At 36.7% G+C, this 21,668-nt stretch overlaps 1 protein-coding gene across 1 annotated transcript; it reads left to right on the forward strand.

Annotated features, from left to right (window-relative positions):
• Positions 1 to 1,156: 1,156 nt before the first annotated feature.
• Positions 1,157 to 21,199, forward strand: LOC112966564 (transmembrane protein FAM155A-like). Its single transcript, XM_026066808.1, has 3 exons — positions 1,157 to 1,180; positions 9,331 to 9,502; positions 20,904 to 21,199. Exons 1-3 carry the CDS (start codon positions 1,157 to 1,159, stop codon positions 21,197 to 21,199), a joined length of 492 nt encoding a protein of 163 aa, XP_025922593.1.
• The last annotated feature ends 469 nt before the right edge of the window (positions 21,200 to 21,668 follow it).

Here is a 21,668-nt window from a genome sequence, read left to right on the forward strand (position 1 = left end):
AGAGAAATGCCATCAGCAGTCCTGTAGCTCTTTTATGCAGAAGGCTTTCCATAAGAACTGATTTTTATGCTATGGCACACATGCAAAATGTAGCTTTCCTGAAGTCAGATAGTCCTTACTGCTCAAAACTGACAAAGTTCCTGGGGGAGTTCACATTTGTAACAGTACCCTTGTCAGACTTAATCAGATCTTGTACCAGTTAGCCATCTATATTTTGCTTGTGTAGTCTATATAAAATACACTTGTAAGCTATCTAAAAGACATTTCTGCTTGTGCAGTAGGATATCTCAAGTTTTGATACACAAAACAGACTCTGAGGTTGACCCATGCGTTTCTTAAAAAGCATCACTGTCACTCAAAACAACACATAATACTCTGGTGATCCAAATGTAAAAAGCTTTTCAGAGGCTGTACTGCTCAGACAGTGGGTTAGCTGAAAGGTGACAGTAGCTTTTACTTCCCTGCTATACAACATACATAAAATTTAAAGGGAATTTTACCGCAAAAGCATTGTCACAGAAGGAGGTAGGCATGCTCTTCTGAGGTCTTGCATTGCTGGCATGAAATCCATAATTACATTAACTGCTGGTCCTCTTATTTCCTAGATATTCTTTGATAACATTCATCTTTGTCTGGCCAATGCTGTGCCCGGTTCTAAAATGAGTGGATGTCTTTTGCCACTTGTTCTGGTCAAGCAAAGACTTAGAAAGTTTTCCAGACTTTATCAGTAGCTTTCCTCCAATTTTGTTATTAACAATATCACAACTTATGAAGAGAACCATTATTATTTTTAACTTCCTAATACACCTGGTAACTCTACCCTTTCAGGATATGGGATACTGAAACAAACTAAAATGAGGTAAAGCAGTAGTAAAGGAGAATAAATGCTGAAGTAGGTATTTTAAAAATGTTTTAAATAAAGATTGAGTGGAAACTCTAGAAAAGACAACATTATTGATAGTGGTAATGTCCCAGAATAACAGTCAGAGGCAACAATTCATCCAGATTCAAAAAGAAATAAAGCGAGGGACTTAAACATATGCCCTAACTTTAAATGCATGTATAATGTCTTTAGATAGTTCATATATTCATAGCTCTATGAATCAGGCAGGCTTTAAACATGTAAAGCAGGCATCACCCATTGCGTACATGAAATATGCCGCATAAAAGAATCTTTAAGGTTAGTTTTGGCTATAGGAAATCATATGCTAACACTGAGGCTGATGGGAAGAGAAAAAAGGATTTTGTTCTCAGCACACAGCTTACTTGCTGTTGTTGTCAATCAGTCAACATGGGCTAAGGACCACTGAGACAATACAGTAAATTCTTGAAAGGCCACATCGCTATTTTGCAGTGCAAAAATAATGTTTTAAAAATGAATGCTGTTTCTGGGTCCAGTTCTGCTAGAAAAGCTCAACTCATGTAGTATGTTATTTCATGAATATTCTTGGAAAAATTGATGGATTAGTCAGTCACAGCCTGAGGTACTGCTCAGTGTGCAGAAAGACTGCAGAATTAAGCCCAGAACAATCACAGGTTTTGGTAGTAGCTCAACTGGAATCATATTATACTGTCTCAAGGCAATATTATTAATGCCTTTATCACAATAAAATATAATTACCTGACGTGTTTGAAAATGTCAATGAACAGAATGCCTCTGAAGTTCATTCATGAGAAGCCTCTTCCTTTTCAACCATTATGTGAAATTTTAGAGTTGCTCTCTGAAGACTTCAGCTTTGTACTGAAGAATGAATATGGTGAAAGTTCAGTGTAAAGCAGTCAAACTTGTTTTGATTGAGAAAATTTTCTGCTTTGAAGACGATTTCTGTTCTGACTTCTCTCTTCCTACGTTCCTTCCTTCTAAACGTCCTCCACATCTACACAGTAAGAAAGAACTCTTTAATGATTTCTAGGTTCCCTTTTGTTTTATTATTTTGACAATGCAGCGGCTAACATCAGATTTTTGTTCAGTCAGAAAAAAGCAGAGGTAAATTTCATGGAGAATAGCTAAATAAATACTTCCTTTCCTTGAAATGTCACACCATTCACTTAGAAATGGGATGATTGATAACAGAGGTCAGGATTGAAGGGGGAAGGGGCAGGAGAAGAGCGCTGAATTCATGTCTTGAAAACTCTGAAGAATTGGCAGCAATAGAGAATGAAACTGATTGAGCTTTTCCTCTCTGCTCTACTGACACATCTCATGCAGTGTGATTCAGATGATTCAGGCTCCATACTCAATCTGTTTTGACAGAAATTAGGCTATTTAGAATCCTGTATGTTGTGCATGTATGAGTGAGCAAGAGTGAGAGGGTGAGAGAGAAAGACTGTGGGCATATATGCATAGTAAATATAATTTTAACTTCTCATCATTTTTGCAGTCTTAGTAAATACTGGTAATATGATTAAAATGAGCTTTAGGTCGCTGTGCAGCCAGTTGCAAGTCTTTTAATGCTACGTCCAGGGCTACGACCAGCCAACACAGTCTTCCACCTGGCTGTCCTGCACACACTGCAGAGAACAACTGCTGGCTCCTCTCCAGGCAAATCATGCAGCCAGTTTAGCTAATAGCTCTGCCTGATGGCCTTTCAAGACCAGAAAGAAAAACTCTGAGACACAGTCTAATCTCGCACGTGATGGAGGCAATATCTGGACTGATCTTCCCTGCATAGAGACAAAAATAAGTGTTCTTCCTGATTTCCTGAAAGAAAAAGAACATGCTGTGTTCTTTTATTTTTTTCAAAATTCTCCACAAGCAACCTTCCTTTTTTTCTTCTTTAGCCTAAATCCATTTATTATCTGTAATGATTTGACAAGCAAATGCATTTCAGTGTCTGATTTGTTTGTGAAGTGTTCTTTTCTTGACTTGCTGAAACTAGTTATTTGTGATGGGTGATTGTTCACTGAAGTCAAAAAATATTTTTTTCTGCTTCCAGACTTTGGCTTGGAACTTGTAACGTAGAAATAGAATGAATTCCAAACAGTGAATTAATTAGTCTGCTTAATTAATAATACATCTGTATCATGATATTATTCATTATTTACAAAAGCAATAACATTTTGATTTTGATCATTCTGGCTAGGCATCCATGCATATAAATACAGATATATAAAGCTATCATTGACCTGTGCACTTTTTGAAAAGTGCATTTTTCATTATTTCCCTATAGGCACGAGGTAGTGTAGGTTTAATTTATTTAGGTGAGCAAAATTACTAAGGCCACTAAACACTTCTGCAATGTTACAGCTGTGTTTTTGTATATGAAAGCTGACTGTATTTTTCTGTGATACTATCATTTCTTCATCATGTCGTATCTAAAAGCAAGGATAGTATCCCTGTTTCAAGTGTGGAGTGCTTACAGTTCTGTTGATGGCAATCTTATTCCTCCACTAAATGGATAAATCAAAGATAAGATATTTAGCTAAACACATTTATTTACTATATGCAAGTGCCTGCCCTAAGGCATCAATAATCCAGCTATCTCACTTCTCTCCCTGAATATTTCTTCCTTGCAAAAAAGAATAAAAATAAAAACAGTAAAACATGGAGGTTTTTGCATCCTGTGAGATTGGTTTGCCAGGTTTCTGATTAGCAATTGATCGATAATTATTCAAAGGTTTTCAACATCTCCCAAAACAGCTGGAAACAATTCCATTTTTTTTTTTGTATGCACATTATTATATTCATCTAATACATGCAAATGTATGCAACATACATACAAGATCATAATATGCAACAGAAATTATAAATTTAAGAAATCCAGAAGCTGTGTGTGTTGGTATTTCTTTTCTTTTGGTAGGCTTTTTGGTGACTTGACTTAAATTCATAAAATATCTATTAATAAAAATGATGCTTTTGTCTTCTGAGGTTTTGAGTTAGTGCGAAAATCACTAAATATTTCTTCTTGTTTCTTGAAAAACCTTTCGCTGTTGCATATTCTTATATTTTCCCTATAGGTTATATATCTTTCCCAGTATTATGCCCCAGTTTAGTCCAGTTCATGTAGGGAGTTTGTTTGTTTGCCTTTTTTTTTTCTTTTTAATTGAGGATATCGTAAAGTTAAAACCCTGAGAAAGAGGCTTTCTACAGCCCCTCTTTGCTTTCCGTGGAATGTAATCCAAAACATATGTTTTATTGACTTGAATTTTGAGACCGTGCGTATTTTGAAGGAGCAAGAATTTGGTGCTAGAGACCATTACTTAATGTGAAATCTGGAGGATTTTCTCTGCCTCTGGCTCTCTGACACGTGGTCTTTCCACCCCGTACCCCCTCTTTGTCTTTTGTCTAACTAAATTTGGAAAAAGCCCAATACAAGATCAGGGAACAGAATGAAAGAAGCAGCCAGAAAACAGTATCATAATGTCACTTATAATCTGAGTGAATGTATATCATCTTAAAATAGAAAACAGGAAATATATGGGAGACACCAGAAAATAATGCTTAAAAATGTGCCTTTATGAATTTTTCATTGGTTTCTATGTTTTATGAATTTTATTGTTCAAAGCATCACATATCAACTATACTTTGTAATACTATCTTTTAAGCTACAGTTGATTTTAGAGAAGAGGGACAGGACTTAGAGTTTAGTCGTGAGTCACCTCACTCAGTTTGGAACTTTTTCCTGGACTTTACTACATAAGACAGAACAGCCTTTTTCCAAATGAACATGCAGGCACAAACACAATCTGTTGATGCCTAAATGTGACCACTGTTGCATGACAGGCAGCTGATAAGTTAAAGAAGCTGATATCGTTTTAGGGTTTGGAGGGGAGAGGTATTCTTTTTTTTTTAACTTTTTTGATTTGGAGCAACAACACCTGCTGAAGAACAAAGGCCATATTTTGATAAAGGTTGTGCCAACAGGGGAAGACAAACATTTTGTTGTCCTAACCAATGTCCTCAAACAAGATCTTCTATATCTTTTATCAGTGACCCATAATTTGCTGAAGCCACTGTAAAGACTTCCCATAAATGTCAGTTAGGCTCCACTGCTTTGGTGAGAGTGAGTTTCTCCATTATTCCAGAAATGAGAGTTATTTATCTGTCTCAACATGCCATAAAACTATGTAAGAAAGAACGAGAATATTTTGTTGCTGCTTGAATCTAGGATGTATTGTTTGCTAGGTTGCTAGGTTGCAAGTATGAAGTATTGACATGGAAAAAAAAAGGGCAGGACTATTTTATTTTAAAAAATGTCCTTTCTTCAGTTTTTTTGAGGAAAATGTGGAATCTCCCTCTTATTTTTCACAGATTTCTAGGGATCCGTTCAACACAGTAATTGATATTGTGCAATTCAGAACAGATGTTAAATAAGGACTATGTTAAATAAAAAGCAATTTTAATTAGAGAAAGAGTAGAAGGAAAGAGAATGAAAAACCTCACAATGGTCATGTACAGTATATTTTGTGCTTCAGTAAGATAACAACATTGCAGCATTTACTAGACATGAACATGCTGATTTAATATATGCAATATTTTCCCCATCCAGATGAGCAATATTCATTTGACAATTTCAGATGACACACTGAAAATGATATGGGAAAATATTAATAATAAAATGCAACTAATACTTTAAACTGTTTTATATAAAATAAGTATTAAGAGGAACATTTACTATGACTATTAATCCTTGTATTTAGCCATTGATGTCCTTTAAAAAAAATGAAAATTTTTTTTTTATTAAAGCATAGTTGCAAAATGCATACCATACTCATATCATACAAGTCAACATGCATTATCATTGATGGTTGCAACCCTTATCATAATGTACATGTTTCAAGATTCTGAAGATCAGCATTTGGTATTTACTGGTAGATAGGGCAGAATTCCTAACCAATCAAAAACTGTACTATCCAGTGTATAAGAAGGAATACTAGCTGATCAAAGGGCATAAAATATCTGCTTTGCTATTAGGAAAATGAGGAAAATTACAGTAAATTGCAGTTCCAAATCACTGGCTTCTAATATTTCAGCTAAAGAAGCCTCCTTCCACTACCATTGATTCTAAGATCCCCAAAAGAGATTTTGGAGCTCTGGATCTGCTTAATCAGTTTGGTCAGTCATGGGCAAAGGGTACTGAGTAGTGAGTGGTATACAGAAATAATAAATCAGCTCAAGTACTTTCTGTTGGGTAGCACATCTTTAGGTATGTAAAACCTTGTTTTGTGTAAAACTTTTGGTGCCTAGAACATCTAAGATGCCTGACCAAGATAGGAAAGATTACTCCGGTTCTTCGCTGTGAAAGTAGGCAGTTAGATCATGTCTCTACCAGTAAAAGTGGACAGGGACTGCTCTCTGGCCAAGAGGCCAGCCAGTCCAGAACAGTTCATCTGCAGACATTTACATTTTCTCCCTTTCCTCCAAAAAAAGTGTGGCTGTATCAAAACTACTTACTGGGAGCAGTCCCTGGAACATGACTTTTCCCAAACAATGGTTGAGCACTCCTTAGGACTGTGCTAGTTAGTACAGGCCAAAACTGTGGAGGCAGTGAGCTAACAACTCAGTGGTGTAGGGGATCACTGACCAGTGCTCTGACCCTATTTTTCTTCCTTATACAGATGTGACTTTAAATTCCACGCCAGCTGAAATCTAAGTACCCAGGTGTTAGTTTGGCACTTTTCTACCCCATTCACTCCTTCAGCTACTCAGAGGCTTTCACGTCAATCCTTTGGAAGCCCTGAAAAAAAGGAGGACCACTGTGGGAAGGGCTGAATACCAGTAATGCTGATCTAGGTTGCTTTGGTGCACACCTCTAGGGCCTCACCTACTACTTCTTGGAGCTACTGTAGCATTCTGCAGATGTAATTTGGCCCACAAACCTAAGGTTATTTTGAAGAAGCCAGAGTATGGGAGTAGAAAGGCTGATACGTATCAGTATCTCACCCCAGAATGGGTTATGACATAACTGCATATCCAGGCAGAACACTGAAAATCTTCTCAGTTTTTCTGTAGTCTGACAGGCAAAAAAAAGTATAGCTTCCCAAAATGGGACCAGCATATTAAAAATCTTGACAGAAATTGCAGGCAAGAAAGAGAGAAGTTACAATAAAGAGGATACAGAGTAGGATGTGCTTATCTGAGAATCAGATCTCAGAAGGAGATATACTCATGCAATCTTTAAACATAGGGACAATAGCTCAAATGCAATTTTCAGTCAAAGCCTGAGAGCTTGTGAAAAGACCAGAGCGGGAAGATGATGTGTATGAACTGGGAGTGGATACATAAAAATGCTCACGGAAGCCTATGATCAGGCTATTTACTTCTGTTCTTGAATAAACATTAATTTCCTGCTTATATAGACACATGGGTTTATCTGTTATCTTGTTACCTAGTATTAGGTGCTGTTCAATACACTGCCTATAAGCTGATGTAAATTTTTAAATATGATTCATAAACTATCTTATTACTCTTAGGCTGATCCTATTTTATAAATAAATGTGGGTCCGTATTATATGGGTCTAGAGTGTTAGAGATCAGAAAGAAACATTTGTGAAGATTTATCTGCTATATCAGAGCCAGAGTTCCTGCCTCCAACCAGTAGATTATGCTCGCTGACTAATTAAAAATCGCAGAACAATTACTTTACTTCTTTCATTATTGCAAATGTCAATAGAGGAATTGAACCATTAAAATATGGTGGGGTAAACAGTCAACACTAGGAAAACCAATTGCTGCTTAGATGTAGTTTATTTAAGAACAAAAAGTACACACATCGCCTAATCTTCTGTCTCATTAATCATTTATTGCAGATAAGAACCCTGTGTAAGCAATTAAAACTGAATTTGTAATGAAAACGTTCTTGTTCTACAGCGTGCGATAGGTAAAAGCTGCTATAAAGAGGTAATCATAAACCATAGATTAGTGATAATGGGTTCACTTTATCACCTGGCAACATCACCCGTACCTGCTGCCACTGCAAACAAGCTAAAGTAAAAGTTTTGTGATTCTGGAACTACTACACCAGAATTAATTATACAGCTTAAACTTTTACTAACACTAAAAAAAAACCACTAAAACCACTAAACACTAACACTAAAAAAAAATACAACTGACAAGCTGAAATGTGATGAAATTGTACCAAACCCTTTGCTAAATTACTCTTTTCAGGTATCAGTTTTTGAACTTTCAGTGCTAAAAAATTTATAAATATAAATTATAAAATTTATAAATATAAGTAAAAAAATATTCTTTTCTTTATTAAAAACAAGTATAGAAAGAAGGAAAATAATCAGCTAACTATACTGCTTTTCAGCTTGTGATAAATGTAGTTACTAAGCTTTTCATATATTTCTGAATGAATGCAGAACGGAAATTCTTATTATATAATAACCTAGACAGCAACTATCTAGCCAGTAAATAACGTACTTCAGAACAGATAAGTGGAAAATAAAAACGGGAAAGCAAGTTGCCCTTGTACTTAGTCATATAAGCATATCATCACCTTGGTTGCCTGGTGTCCAATCTACTTTTGTATGATCCCACATGTGAAGCATTTCTGTGTTTCAAAGACTCAGTTTAACTCTTATGAGAATAGTGCTGCTCAAAAGAGAACTGGTTAAAGAAATTAAAGTCAATGTGTTTATTTTGTTCTTTGTTTAGATGATGATGATGATGATAGTAGTAGTAATAATCACAGCTTTTGCTGCCATAGTTACACAGTGGCAGATGACAACAACTTTAATGCATTCCATTTTGTCCCCAAATGTAAATGTTGTCCCTCACTGCTATAGATTTATCCCCTAGTCTACAGCTGTTGGTGTTCAGGCACCCTAATGGGTGTTTAAATGCTGTGGACTGGAGAGAGCTTTATTTGAAGAGAAGCAGCACCATCTATCGTGACCTGAGGGCTTAGCTTTACACAATATAAAGAACAAAGCAGGCCTGAGCTCAGTTTGAAATTATTTTTTTGCACTCATATTCCTATTTTTTTCCCCCAAACAGTTCCAAATGGGTTTAGGACCATAGTTTAGCTATGAAGATACAGTGCTAGAGGGATGTGGTGCATGTGTGTGTGTGTGTGTGTGTGTGTGTATGTAATGAAAAGGTGCACCCAAGAGAGGTACCTGTCTACAAACTAAGGTAAAATACTAGCATTAGTCTAACCCTGAATGACTTGCTTTTAAATGGCAATAATTTTAAATAGCTTGGCTGGAGTTTTCATTTTTGAAGTGGGAGGGTAGTCAAATTTAAGTTTGTTTTATTCAGGTGATATTCTCTTAGAATTTGATTTCATAAGCAACATTAATGTAGGTGTGCAGTATAGTATGTACTTCTAATAATGACAATGCTATTGTCATCCATCTATGCTTCTGATTCTTCTCTTTTTCCAGACTGTCTACAAAGCCTGGCTCTGTTCCCAGTATTTTGAAGTTACACAGTTTCACTGCAGCAACAGAATTCCTTGCAAGCAATACTGTTTGGAGGTTCAGACAAGGTGTCCCTTTATATTACCTGACAACGATGATGTCATCTATGGAGGACTATCAAGTTTCATCTGTACAGGTATAGTACAGAAAAGCTCATCTTGCTTATTTTCATAAGTTTAAATGTGAAGGAGAATGTGGGTAACTCTAGTAACTTTAACTATGAGACTCAGAAAGTTTTCCTCATGGTAAAGATTCTCAGAGGTGCTAGAATTTGAGCCCAGATTTAGTAAGGCAAATTTTCACTACAGCTTGCCAGTCATTAACTTTGCAAAACAAAATTACTAAAATAAATTTGTTCTGGTTATTTTTTATGCTTAGTAATTTTCTGGAGGCTTCTGGTAGCTCTGTGTCATGAGCTAAGAGAAAAAGGCAAGATCTGTTTTTACTATATTCACCTTTCTTCACCTATACTCTTCTATCAGATAAACAAAGAATCTGAGGAGTAGCTTGCAAGACTGTGCAGCAGCTCTTGGATGGTGAATGTGGAAGGAAAGGGCTTTCATTAGTGAAGAATTATAAGGATCAGGCGTTCCCCTGTGAAGAGCTGATCTTTTCATCTCTTCTTCACTCTTGTTACATTCTGGGAGTATTTTTAATAAAACAGTATTGCTAGTATAGGTCTACACTATGATTAATAAAGTAATATATTTTCTTTTACTTTCCGTTCTGTTTCAAGCATTATCCCAGAATGACTCGAGCAGAGAGGTCTCAGGTACCTCACACTTCTACATGCTCAGCACTGAATATCCATTCACACAAAACTTTAGCTTACATCAAAGTCATCTGCAGGATCCTGGTGCCTATAATATTATCCCACAATCTGAAAGATGTTTAGGCGCTTTATTCCCATTAAACCAATCAAAAGAGATTTCAGCACTTAGATCATTTGACAGCCTGGCCTGAATATCTAAAATTAAGCATCATCCACCTTAAATTAGGGCTGTACTGAAAAGCTTGATACTGAGTGAGTTGCTCAATGTCAGCTAGTTAAAAATAGAGTAAACAATAAAATGTCAGGAATATTCTATACCAGGCAGGTGTAGCGACTGTGGCAACTCACTTCACCTTATACCCTGTGTTTGGATTAAGGGGGATTATAATAGCAAGTTGTTTACTATGGTCCTGCTTGAAGATTAAGTCTACTGCACAAAATCCAGCAATATCCATCCATATGCAAAAGACAGCATAATGAAATGTAAGCTGAATTCTAGTTTGGTAGTCATCAATACTGTAATAGTGCTCAGCACTTGTCTTCAGTGCATTTCATAAATATTAATGCCCTTCCAATATGAATACAGAGTAAACAAATGAGGATTATTTTCTAGTTTAAGATAGGACAGTACAAGCTGAAGTGAGAGACAGAGGTCATTTTTACTTAATACATTTATACATATAAAAGTGTGTGTGTGTGTGAGTGTAAGTGCATGTACATACATGTGCCTGCACACTTGCACACATACACAAGGACAAAGAATAAAAATCCAATAAACAAAAACGTTTTAGCAATTATTCCAGAACATCTCTTAAGAAATGCATATCCACTCCTTCATTTCATCTTCTAGTGCATCTCCAAGCCCATATTCATTCCTAAAACATACAAAATGACTTTTCAAAGATTCAAATTCCTGACAGTCATACTGCTAAGTTCAGAATGAAAAGGAGATTTATGGAAGGATTAAATTCATTTTATTGAAGATATTAGTAGTGTAAGTGTCTACATATAAACTCTGTGACTAAGCTCCTGCTACAGTCAATGAAGACACAGTATATACAGCCAGCAGAGCTGAGAGCTATTTAGTTCATCCTAAGTAGGCATCTACAACTATCAGCTGACTGGCTCTCTAGACCCTGCTGACTGTACTGTCTACGCATTTTTGTCTGTAGCTGGCTTTAGTCACTAAGGTTTATTGCAGGCATTTAAAATTAGGGCGATCTGAAACTCATTCTTAGACTCGGCAGTGCACTAATGCATGGCAGCTGGATTTTTTTTGTCTGCTTGAGCCAGGCACCCCAGCATCAGTGGGAAAGAGTACTTACCCACAGATCCATAGGAGGCAGCAACACTAGGCAGTTGTGTGCAAGAAAAATTGCTGAGGAGAGATATGAGGTCGCAATTCAAACTTTTGCCAGGATACAGACCCATAGCCACCATCTTGTTAATCAGTAACACAGTGTAAAAACACTTCCTGCCACAGAACAGTGAGAACTCAGGCCAATACTTTCTGTGAAACTAAAGAATTAAACTTTTCTGCAGCTTAATGAAAACAGAATTATTTCATGCAAACTCGAGTGTGCCTAACACGAACAGTCTGGAAATACTCTAACTCAGCATAGCTTGTGACCTGACAGTTAAGTTGGATTTCTCTTGCAGAAAAATTCCTGAAAGCAGGTCTCCCACATCTTGAGGGATCTTTTCTCCTGCTGTACTTTCTGTGAATTCCTGACTAGCAGACCTGTTCTGGGAATTTCTAGTTGTTGATCCTGCTGCTGCTGAGCTGCATGAAACTTATTAGCAAAAAAAAGAGAGTCAGATTGAAGGTATTTCTGTTTGGGGTTTAGATGTATAACTGGTTGTCTGGTGTCCCCATTTGACTGAAGTTCACTGTGAAGCTGGCTCTTGAGTTCCACTACCGGAAATAAAGCAGGAGTAAATTTTGTGTTTAGGGATTCCTTATGAACTGTATTTTGCCACAAATCCTCACTCATTTAAATCAGGCCTGAGCATCTCTTTTCCTCCTGACTGTGCTAATATCCCACAGAGAGCAGATTCCTCCTGTTCTTTTTCAAAATTTTGACTTACATTTTTAGAGAGATCAGCAGGAATTGAGTTAGGTTGTGCTAGAGTGAGATTTTTTTTCCCACTATGAAACAAATGAAAGACTTGCTGGCTGGCTAAGGATTACTGTTAATTATAAAATATTGTCTGGAGAGAAAGGACTCCTGCTTATGAGATGATTTTTCTCTGTTAAATTTCAGGAATTTAAGGATCCTTTTTTTCAACAATAACATCTTAGAAGCAACAATTTTATAATCAGGACTTCTCTTCCTCCTCTCCATGGTAACAGACTATTTCCTCTAAGGTCCAGTAGAGATTTAGGTTAATGGAAAGACAGAGGATTGGTTCCTATAAAACGTTTCGGTGCATTGTGGAAAGCAAGCAAGATGAAAAGGTGTATTGGTTATAGCTGTTTTTACTTGATGTTGAATACAGCACAGAGCACAGGATGTAAATATAAATGTTACATGCTGTTTTCCAATTGCAGCTAAATAAGAGGTTAGGCTGCTGTTGCGATACCGAATTTTTACCTTCCCTTTATAGCCGCAGACTGATTTGTAGTAGCAGGGCAGAGACACCTAGTGGAAACAGAGGGACAAATCAGCATTGACAAAAATAAACTGGGTCACTTTCCTTCTTTGAAAATATTATTTATCTCACTGTGAAACGAATAAATATCAGACCAGCTTAAAAATAGTAGGAAACTATGACAGGAAACCCACATACTTTTTTTTTCTTTTAGGACAGGATTTTCTGGAGGCTGGAGGCTGTAAAAAAAAGTACTGGAGGCCTTAAAAATGAATGATAACAGCAGTTTTATTCTTCCTTGGAAGGTCCATGTAATAAGAAAAGAGCATAAGAATGCCGATTTTTCCTCCCCAAGCAACTTAAGCACCACTGTGATCTTAGAATTCCTAAATGGATGTATTTTAAAATGCTTAAAAGGGGAAATAAGGTTATATGGAGAGTCACTACAGGTGACAGGTTGCAGACACAATTGTTGCTAAGAATCACATATGGCAGTGGTATACTTGTTCTTTTCCAGTCCTTTGACACCATTAAATCAAATCCAGCAGGATTTTAAGAAACATGGAGGTTTTAGTTTAGAATATGAATTAATAATGACTTCTTGAACTCCCATAGGATTGGTATAACAGATAAGTACTCTAGTCTGAGAAAGCCTTACTTGTATACCTCCAATGAAAGCACATAGTGGGAAGAGTGGGAATAGATACTAGTTCTGTATCGCTGGAACTTGTCTTTCGAAGAAATGCATGTGAGGATCTGGGAGAACTGGTGCAAAAGAAGTACCTGGGTCATTAATCAAAACAATCAGAAACACAGTGTAGTTCTGATTATGGGGAACATATGGTTAGCTAGAAAAAGAAAAGCTTTTTTTTCCCCCCCTTCCTTCTAGGAAATAGAAAGAAAGAAGTGTCTGGGTTTTTCTATCAGGCACTGTTCTGGAACACACTGTTTTTCATATTCATTAAAATTGAATGTTTGCTATCAGTTTAGACCTTTGGAGTTTATACCCATATGATTAGTTTCCAGCAGTGCCATCTAACATTTCTTTGAGCTCAGATGTCTAGAATTGCCTGTTCAAAACAGAGCCTTATTTAAGGGGGATAATAATACTATTTAGGCATACACACACACACACACACACACACTCCAGAATACAATGAGTGTGTCCCATGCAAAGTTCCAGGAAAAGTTTTTGACTGGAGACTTCCATGAAAACAGTGTGAATACCAGTGGGACTGTCTTCTTTTGATTAGTCACCTTTTCCTTTTTTTTCCTCAAAGTGTATGGTATATGTGAAAAATTTCTTTCACATGCTCTTGGAGTGTGAAAAGAGAGTTGAAAAATGGATGGCTGCCTATGCACAGAGCTCTGAGAAGAGGCTACTAATACTTCACAATTCGTGCTTTTTTCATGCCTCTCAGAGCAATGTGGTCCAGCAGCTGGTCTGTGGACTGGTCCAGCCCATGATCTGCTTCTGCCTGTCTTGCTGCCATCTCCCAGCAGAGACAAGAGGGGATGCAGAGACCATAAATGCTTCCACCACTGCCGAAATCCTCCTCTCAGGCCTGCAGTTTGTTCAGCCCAGAAAACGTGAAAGCTCAGTCACCATCCAATGAGCAGTAGAGAAGACCAGAGAGAGGGGAGAAGCGATCACTTCTCCCCTGCGTACTTGGCTCTTCCCTGAGTAGCTGGGATATGCCATGGCCACCGACACAAAAGCTGTATCTACATTAGCATTCTAGCTTAGATCAGGAGTGCACTTTTGAAGCAAATCTCCTGTTCATATTCCCTGCTGTTTGTCTTGCACTGAGGAGAGGTCTTGGGGGGTACAAACTGGGTTCCCTCTGGATGAAACTAAACTGGAAGATGTGCTGCAGGATTACATCTAACACACTCCAACCACTAATGAGCATTTGGTCCACAGGATCAGACCAGAGAAAGATTGAGGTAAAGCCCCTGAAAATGCATCAGCTCCAACTGCTTTGTTCTACATATTTTCTCCTCTTGCACAAAACTACTTGTTAATACCAACACAGCCAATCCTGACTGCTGGGAGAACCCTCAAAATTGCTATCTGAATGCCAAGTCGGGACCATGTTAGAATTCAGAATTAGAGCTAACTGAATTGCTAAAGGTTTTCTTTGCCTTGAACAAGATTTTTGGCCTCTTTGTGCTTTGTGGTATACTGGGGCCACCAACCAGCAGCAGATATCAGGCGGCAAATCCCAGTCTTGTCCTCACATTCTCTACCCCTCCAATAGATTTTAGGGAATTTAATTGAGCACTTGAGTTCCTTTGTCAAGGACAAGAGGGGAATATGGTGAATAGCGGTATCAAAATGATGTGTTACATTAGCTTTGTCCAACACCAGCATGGCACCCTCAGGAATTTCCTTGGACCAGTATCATCAGAATAGGACTGCTGCCACCAAGAGGGGAACCATATTTCTCTGTCTTCTTCTTTCCTGTGCTGAGCAGACCTCTGATACTGTTTAATTTAGAAGAGGAAAGTAAGGGAAGAGAGGAGGTGGGAAAACAGGCAATTCAGGTGCTTTGAATCACTCAGATCTTTCCATTGGCTACATGCTGATTTAGACTCCTAATTTCGTGTGTTCTGAATAACATCTCAGTTGCTTGGAAGGTGTGGTGTGAATACTCTTCCATACATTTTTTTTTTCCCAAATGTAAGTAACATATGTTTAACTGATCTGTGCAAAGTAGCACTTCTTCAGAAACTCCTCCTCTTTTTCTGTGACGAAGAGTATTCATCGCAAATAAAACTGTCAGTGGCGTTTGATAGCACACAATAATATTTCTAAGAGTGTAGTGAGAATTATTACACAGATCTAATTCTCACCAATCTGTAGAAGGGGTTAGCTGACTAACAAAGCTCAACAAAGGTATTGTGAAGAATTCTTTAAATTACAGCTACCTCTCAAGGGGAGGATGTGTGTCTATGTTTCACCAGCAGGTATAGCTATGAAATGTTTGCTCCAAAAGAGTCTTTCTGATTTCAGTAAAATCTGAAAAGCAATTTCCTTGAGAAATTGTGATATATGGCTTGCCTCGCTACCTATCCTTTCTTTGTAGAACAATTCAAGAAGAGATAACCTCTGAATTCAATCTTTTTGTTCTTTACAAACTCCAAAAAATATATATACTCGATACAAATCCTTACTCTAAAAATAACTCATAATGATGTGTCATTTGCCTCTTTCCTACACCTCTTAATAGGTCCTAAAATATCAGAGCATTAAGCTAACAGACAGCAGGACAAATCCCATTTATGTTTGACGAGCATGGTTTAAATCGTTACTAGCTATGGATCTGCTTACAAGGAAAATTTGACATGGCTTTGCGATAGAATCTGTCAACTAAATAATTCATGTTTTTTAATTCAGTCTTCTTCTAGAAACTTGAATGTTGGGGCCTTCCCTTGAATGAAGTCCCATGGCATAACTGCTTTATTAGCTGCAAACCCATTCTTCTTCGTTAAAGATAACCAAGGCAATTAACCTATTGATGTCCCTAAACTTTCTAAGGCAACACAATGTTTATATACATATGACCTTTTCCTTTCCCATCATGCCCTTTCATCAACAGCCATAGAATCAAAACTGGAGGGAGGTGGAGAAAGCTAAATGCTTGCTAGAAGCAAACTATCTGACCCTTCTCCTGTATCTCAACATAGCATAAAGCTAAAAAAGCCCACTGTGTAACCTTGAGAGTCAGCTACTTCTTTTTCTGTCTTGCAGCAGCTTAGCTGGTTTTACAGGGATAACACTGGTTTACACAAGCAGGGGAAAACTGGCCCTGTACATATTTTAGGAAAACAATGTAGATATGGTGAAGAAACATAGTGATTTTTTCTTGAATGGGTGCACATACACACAAGAAAATGATCCAGAGGCAGCTGCCTGAAATAGTCTCCAACATATAGTGATAAAATAAAATTAAAACACAGCAACCCAAATCTCCTCCAACACACTTGTAATAGGAATAGAGTCTGAAATGCAAATCAACTTTTTAAAAAAGCTAAACAGCATTCTTCACCAGTTTAAGAATAAACTGTTTGACTAAAGGATAACTTATTTATCTTTACACCTTCTTCTATGTTTCATTTTATTGCTTTTTTATAATATGAAGAATATAAAATATTTGTCTAAACAGAAGCATCATAATGTGTCACAGACACAGCAATTTAGAAATTGAGAGGACCATCTGGATAAGATCAGAGAGCTGGCTTCCAGATCAGATTTAAACAAGCAGTGAAATCTAGTCATGTAACATATAATGTGTTTCCTTGCCTTCTGTAGTTAGAAAATGCTAATATTGAACTCTCAGAAATAATTCCTCAGAAAGAGAAATGTCATACAGTATGTTGGCATTCTGTGAAACAATGGTGTCACTTCTGGATGGATTATTCTTGGCAGACATTATTTACTTTGTGCTTCATAACAAAATGGAGCACTCAAAACTTCTGGTACACTAAAAGAAGAATCCACTTACCTGGATTCTTCTTCCTCTTCATGTTCTTTTCTTCAAGCAAAGCAGCCTGGTATATGTCTCAAAATAAATCAGAAATCTATGTAAAAAGGACTTTAGTTTAGAGTTATACAGAAAGAAAATGAGACAAAAACAAAAACCAAAAATCTCTTTTACTGTTTTGGCTTTCTGAAATATTTATCACTCAAATAGCAGCAACCAATATATCAACCATACCGGTTTCCTTTGATGGTGAATGGAAGATGCAGATTACTATGGCTCCACGGTTCCTTCTGTACCAAAGAAACCAAGAAATGGTCAAATCCAGATCAACTGACAGATCCAGCTACATGCATGACTAACATCCTGACTGCACTGGGGTGAGACCTACAAATGCAACAACCCCTTTTGCACGCTGGTGTCTATGCAAAAGAAATGCAGACAGAAACTGCAGCACTGTCTGAGTTAGCTGGTGATCTAGCTGGTCAGCAGACCATGCATGACACCCCTTACAATTTTCATTCCTTTATAAGAATATATTTGTGGTTTGTTGCTTTTCCTCCAAACCTGATGCTCATGCTGTCACACCTTTTTCTTTCAGTATGATTCAGCTGAGTAGGATACATGAAATTTATTTGCAGTCATGTCTCCATTAACATAATCTCAGTCAAATGAGTAGCCTTAATTCTTTTATCAGCAGTAGCAACACACACTCCCTACAGATATGGCTGCTGTGCTGTTGATCAAAATGTTACCTGCATGTGCAAAAAGTATCTGCTTACAGCAAAGAGATTGCTTTTACATGACCTTCATGAGTCAGGCATATCTGCCTGCAGAGTGGTTTGATATTGCAGTGAATCTTTGCAAATTCTAGATCCTTGATTAAGATCAAGATCCAAGATCCTTGATATGGATTAAAATCCTGTCTGGTGAAATACAGGAGAGGGTTGGGAAAAAAATGGAGAAGGGGTATCCAGAGCTGATGTAATGAGAAGTTTAAGTAAAATATGTGAAAAGCAAAGTAGTATTCCAGTCAGGAACAGTAGTCAGTCTCAGAAATATAATTATCAACATCCAAGCAGTACAGAATAATGACGTCTGAAAGCTGAACTGAAGAACAGAAGGAGAAAAGGTAAATGTTGGTGGTTGGCTTGATAAAGGTATCCTTTCTTTTCCTTGCCCCAAACTCTGTGCCAGTATAGAAAGTTTGAATAGAACATTTTTTTCCCCCCCACCTCCATTTTCCAAGACTAATATATCCAGCTTTCCAGGACCTCTGATAAAGTCACGTATTTGTAACCCTTTCATACAATAGGCTGACTGATTAGCTCCAGGAGGCCAAAAATGATAGTTATAGCTACAAAAAAAGTATGGCAGTGAAGCACAATAGTGAAGTTTTATTATTTCAGTGAAAAAGTTATGACTAAATTACTAACTGTTGTGCAACTGTCATATGAAGAGTGGCTCTGTAGTTAATTAATTATTAAATATGTAACTGTAAATTCAGAGTCTAAATTCAATTGCTGAAATGAAGTACTGAGGAAATTTAATTTTGCAGTAAGGAACAAGCTCAATGAAACTTTGACTATGGAGTTGCATTAAATTTATTCATAATTCATTAAGTGTATATGAACAATTTAAATACATTTTGATTGTTAACTTGTATATAAAGACTTTGGTTTCAAAGGAAGTCTGGGTTATTGTATAACGATAAAGGCAGGAAATATAGTTGGAACAGTAAACAAGCCTCTATAGGATCAAAGCATTAACCATTTTCTGTGTCTCTTCAATTACCACTTAATAGTTTGAGCTACTGCAGTCACAAAACAGATTGCATAATTACCTACTTTGGGTGGTATTTCCTGTATGTTATGATGCAAAAAAAATACACTCACACTTACAAACACGCAAACACCAAGAGATGGGTCTCAGAAAATAAGAAGTTAGCAGTAAGACTGCTTTATGGTATTTGCAAAAAACAATTGATGACAAGTCCCAAAATGCAATAGAATTTCTTAAAAAATATGAAACACATTTAGCAATGATCTGAGAGAGAATAAATCATTTGCAAGTGTTGGTACCTAGCGTTAAGTGTCTGACTGCATAACTAAAAATGGCATGATTTCCTATAGAGTAAAACCCTGACTTTACAGGAAATCAGACAAGCTGTTCTCATTTCTGAATCTCTAAAAACTTGGTTGAATTCAAAAAGAAATGAAACTTTTTTTGGACTCATGTATAAAATAATAGACTGTTGTGAGAAGTATTCAGATATGTAAAAACTGCCAGTCTATGTTTAATCTGTATTTTAATATACTCGGTATACTCAAAGCACTTTTATTTTAATTGCAGATCAATATTATGGAAATAGGAATGAAAGAGTTCAGTTTTACCTTATTTTAAAGTGTGCTGGTTTCCTTTACAAGGTATTCACAAAGTGCAAGTAGTGTGATTCCTGGACCTAAGAATGGTATGCCTAAATTGTAGGCATTGCTTTTTGAAATTAGTATGATTGCCAAGATTTAGAAAAAATTTAATTCCTCTTCCTCAAAGCAAAGTCAATTCAAAAATCATATCCATCATGTAGTTTCTCTCAAAATCCTGACCCTAATATTTCCACACAGATAGGTAATTTTCTACTAAAACCTAGATCTATCATAGAGCAAATATTTACTACAAAATTTATTCCAGCATCAGTTTAAATGGAGGAAAGATATTTGTTCATTAAGTTGGGCATTCTTGTGTTTGACCTTTAATTAAGCATGCTAAATTACGTTCTTTTAATTTATATTTAAAGAAGATATATGAGAAGTAAACAGAACACTCTGTTTATATTACTGTCACATATACTAATGCAGACAGCGTTGATAATTTCCAAAATGATGATTGTTTCTTTGGAAAAGATGGAATTCCTTTAAATATTCCAAAATACCTAACTGGATCAGATTGAATAATTTAATAAAGTTCCAAGGGCAGAAATGACCTAGCTGTACAGTAAGAAATATCAAGAGACCTAATTATTATATGGGAAGGAAAGATTGTTCTCACCTCTGGAATATACAGAAGAGAACATCTCAGCCAGAGAAACTTAGTTAAAATAGGGTAAACAGGTGAACTCTGAACAGCTGCATTCGGAAAGTTTTCCTATGAAATTGTTGGATCTGTATTGGTTTAACAACAATTGGTTTGGTCTTTAATGTCAGACTTCTCATGGACAGTGATATTATGAGTGTGTGCTCACAGACTGAGGAATAATTTCAAGAAGATCTTTGCAAATTTTGTGAAAATGTCCATTTTGGTTACTTGTTATTTGGTTCATCTAAAATAGGGAAGGAGTTTAAATATCAATTTTGTTGATGAAGGAACTCAATAACTGTTTTGTAACTCCATATCTGTCCACAATCACACTCAGGTTCATACTTCTATTGAATGTTCTTTTGATGCTACTTCATGTTTTTCCTTCCTGTTAGACTGAATGTCTAACTGGATTCAGCAATTCTTATTATGCCAAATGCACTGAACTCAGTAATTCTTATTGTGCAAAAATGGCAAGTATTTTGAGGGCCTCAAGCTAACCCAGAGATCTGGACTGAATAACTTAGCCTAAAAACGTTCATTTCCTTTGAGCTGCCAACATCTGCAAATCTTATTCTGCAGGATGTTAATTTTTGCTTGTGTTTATCCTACAGGGCTCTATGAAAACTATCCAACCAATGCAGAACCAGAATGCTGTGATGTCAGATGGGGACTATTATCAGATCATCAATCCAAAGGGACTATAAAAACAAGTGGCTCAACAATGTGTCACAGGACATCACTCACAGTTTCATCAGCATCAAGACTGTGTAACAGCAGACTTAAACTGTGTGTTCTTGTATTAATTCTCTTACATACAGTACTTACAGTCTCAGCAGCACAGAACTCAACAGGACTGGGCTTTGGAGGCATTACAACTTTGGAAGATAATTCAACCAATGAGGAATAAAAGAAAGGATTCACCTTATATGATAGAAACACAGCAGGCCCAAAGGACTACAGTCTAGTATAACAAATACTGAGTGCTTTACCCTCAGATCTCTTCCTGAATGACCTTTTGGGTAAAATGAAAAGATTGGGCCACTACTCAAACAACAAGGACACATGAACACAGCTTTTTATTGACTAAAAGGCTGTATGGTGACTTAAATTTCTCACACCATTTTATACACTGTGTTTTAATGTTTGGAGTTTCTTTTTTGTTTGTTTTTTGCACTTGTTAATACAGGATTTTATTTTTGGGACGGTTTCTCAAAGCTAAATTAAGTCTTTTCTCTGTCGATATATTTCTAGTCATTGTGTGTGTTCATCTGATAGTTCTGTCTTTTATGTCCTGTCACTTTCTATTAGAGGAATGACTGCTATGATTCCATGACATAGCAAAAACAAACAAACAAACAAACAAACAAAAAAAAAAC

The sequence above is a fragment of the Apteryx rowi genome, unplaced genomic scaffold (genome assembly GCF_003343035.1).
Source record: "Apteryx rowi isolate R43461 unplaced genomic scaffold, aptRow1 scaffold_249, whole genome shotgun sequence".
Lineage (NCBI taxonomy): Eukaryota > Metazoa > Chordata > Aves > Apterygiformes > Apterygidae > Apteryx > Apteryx rowi.

What these genes read in the sequence shown, in the direction of transcription:
- LOC112966564 (XM_026066808.1), top strand. Translation starts at nt 1,157, where the DNA reads ATGCCGCATAAAAGAATCTTTAAG. An exon ending in CGCATAAAAGAATCTTTAAG is followed by an intron (nt 1,181 to 9,330) that starts GTTAGTTTTGGC and finishes CTCTTTTTCCAG; the next exon opens with ACTGTCTACAAAGCCTGGCT. An exon ending in ATCAAGTTTCATCTGTACAG is followed by an intron (nt 9,503 to 20,903) that starts GTATAGTACAGA and finishes TTTATCCTACAG; the next exon opens with GGCTCTATGAAAACTATCCA.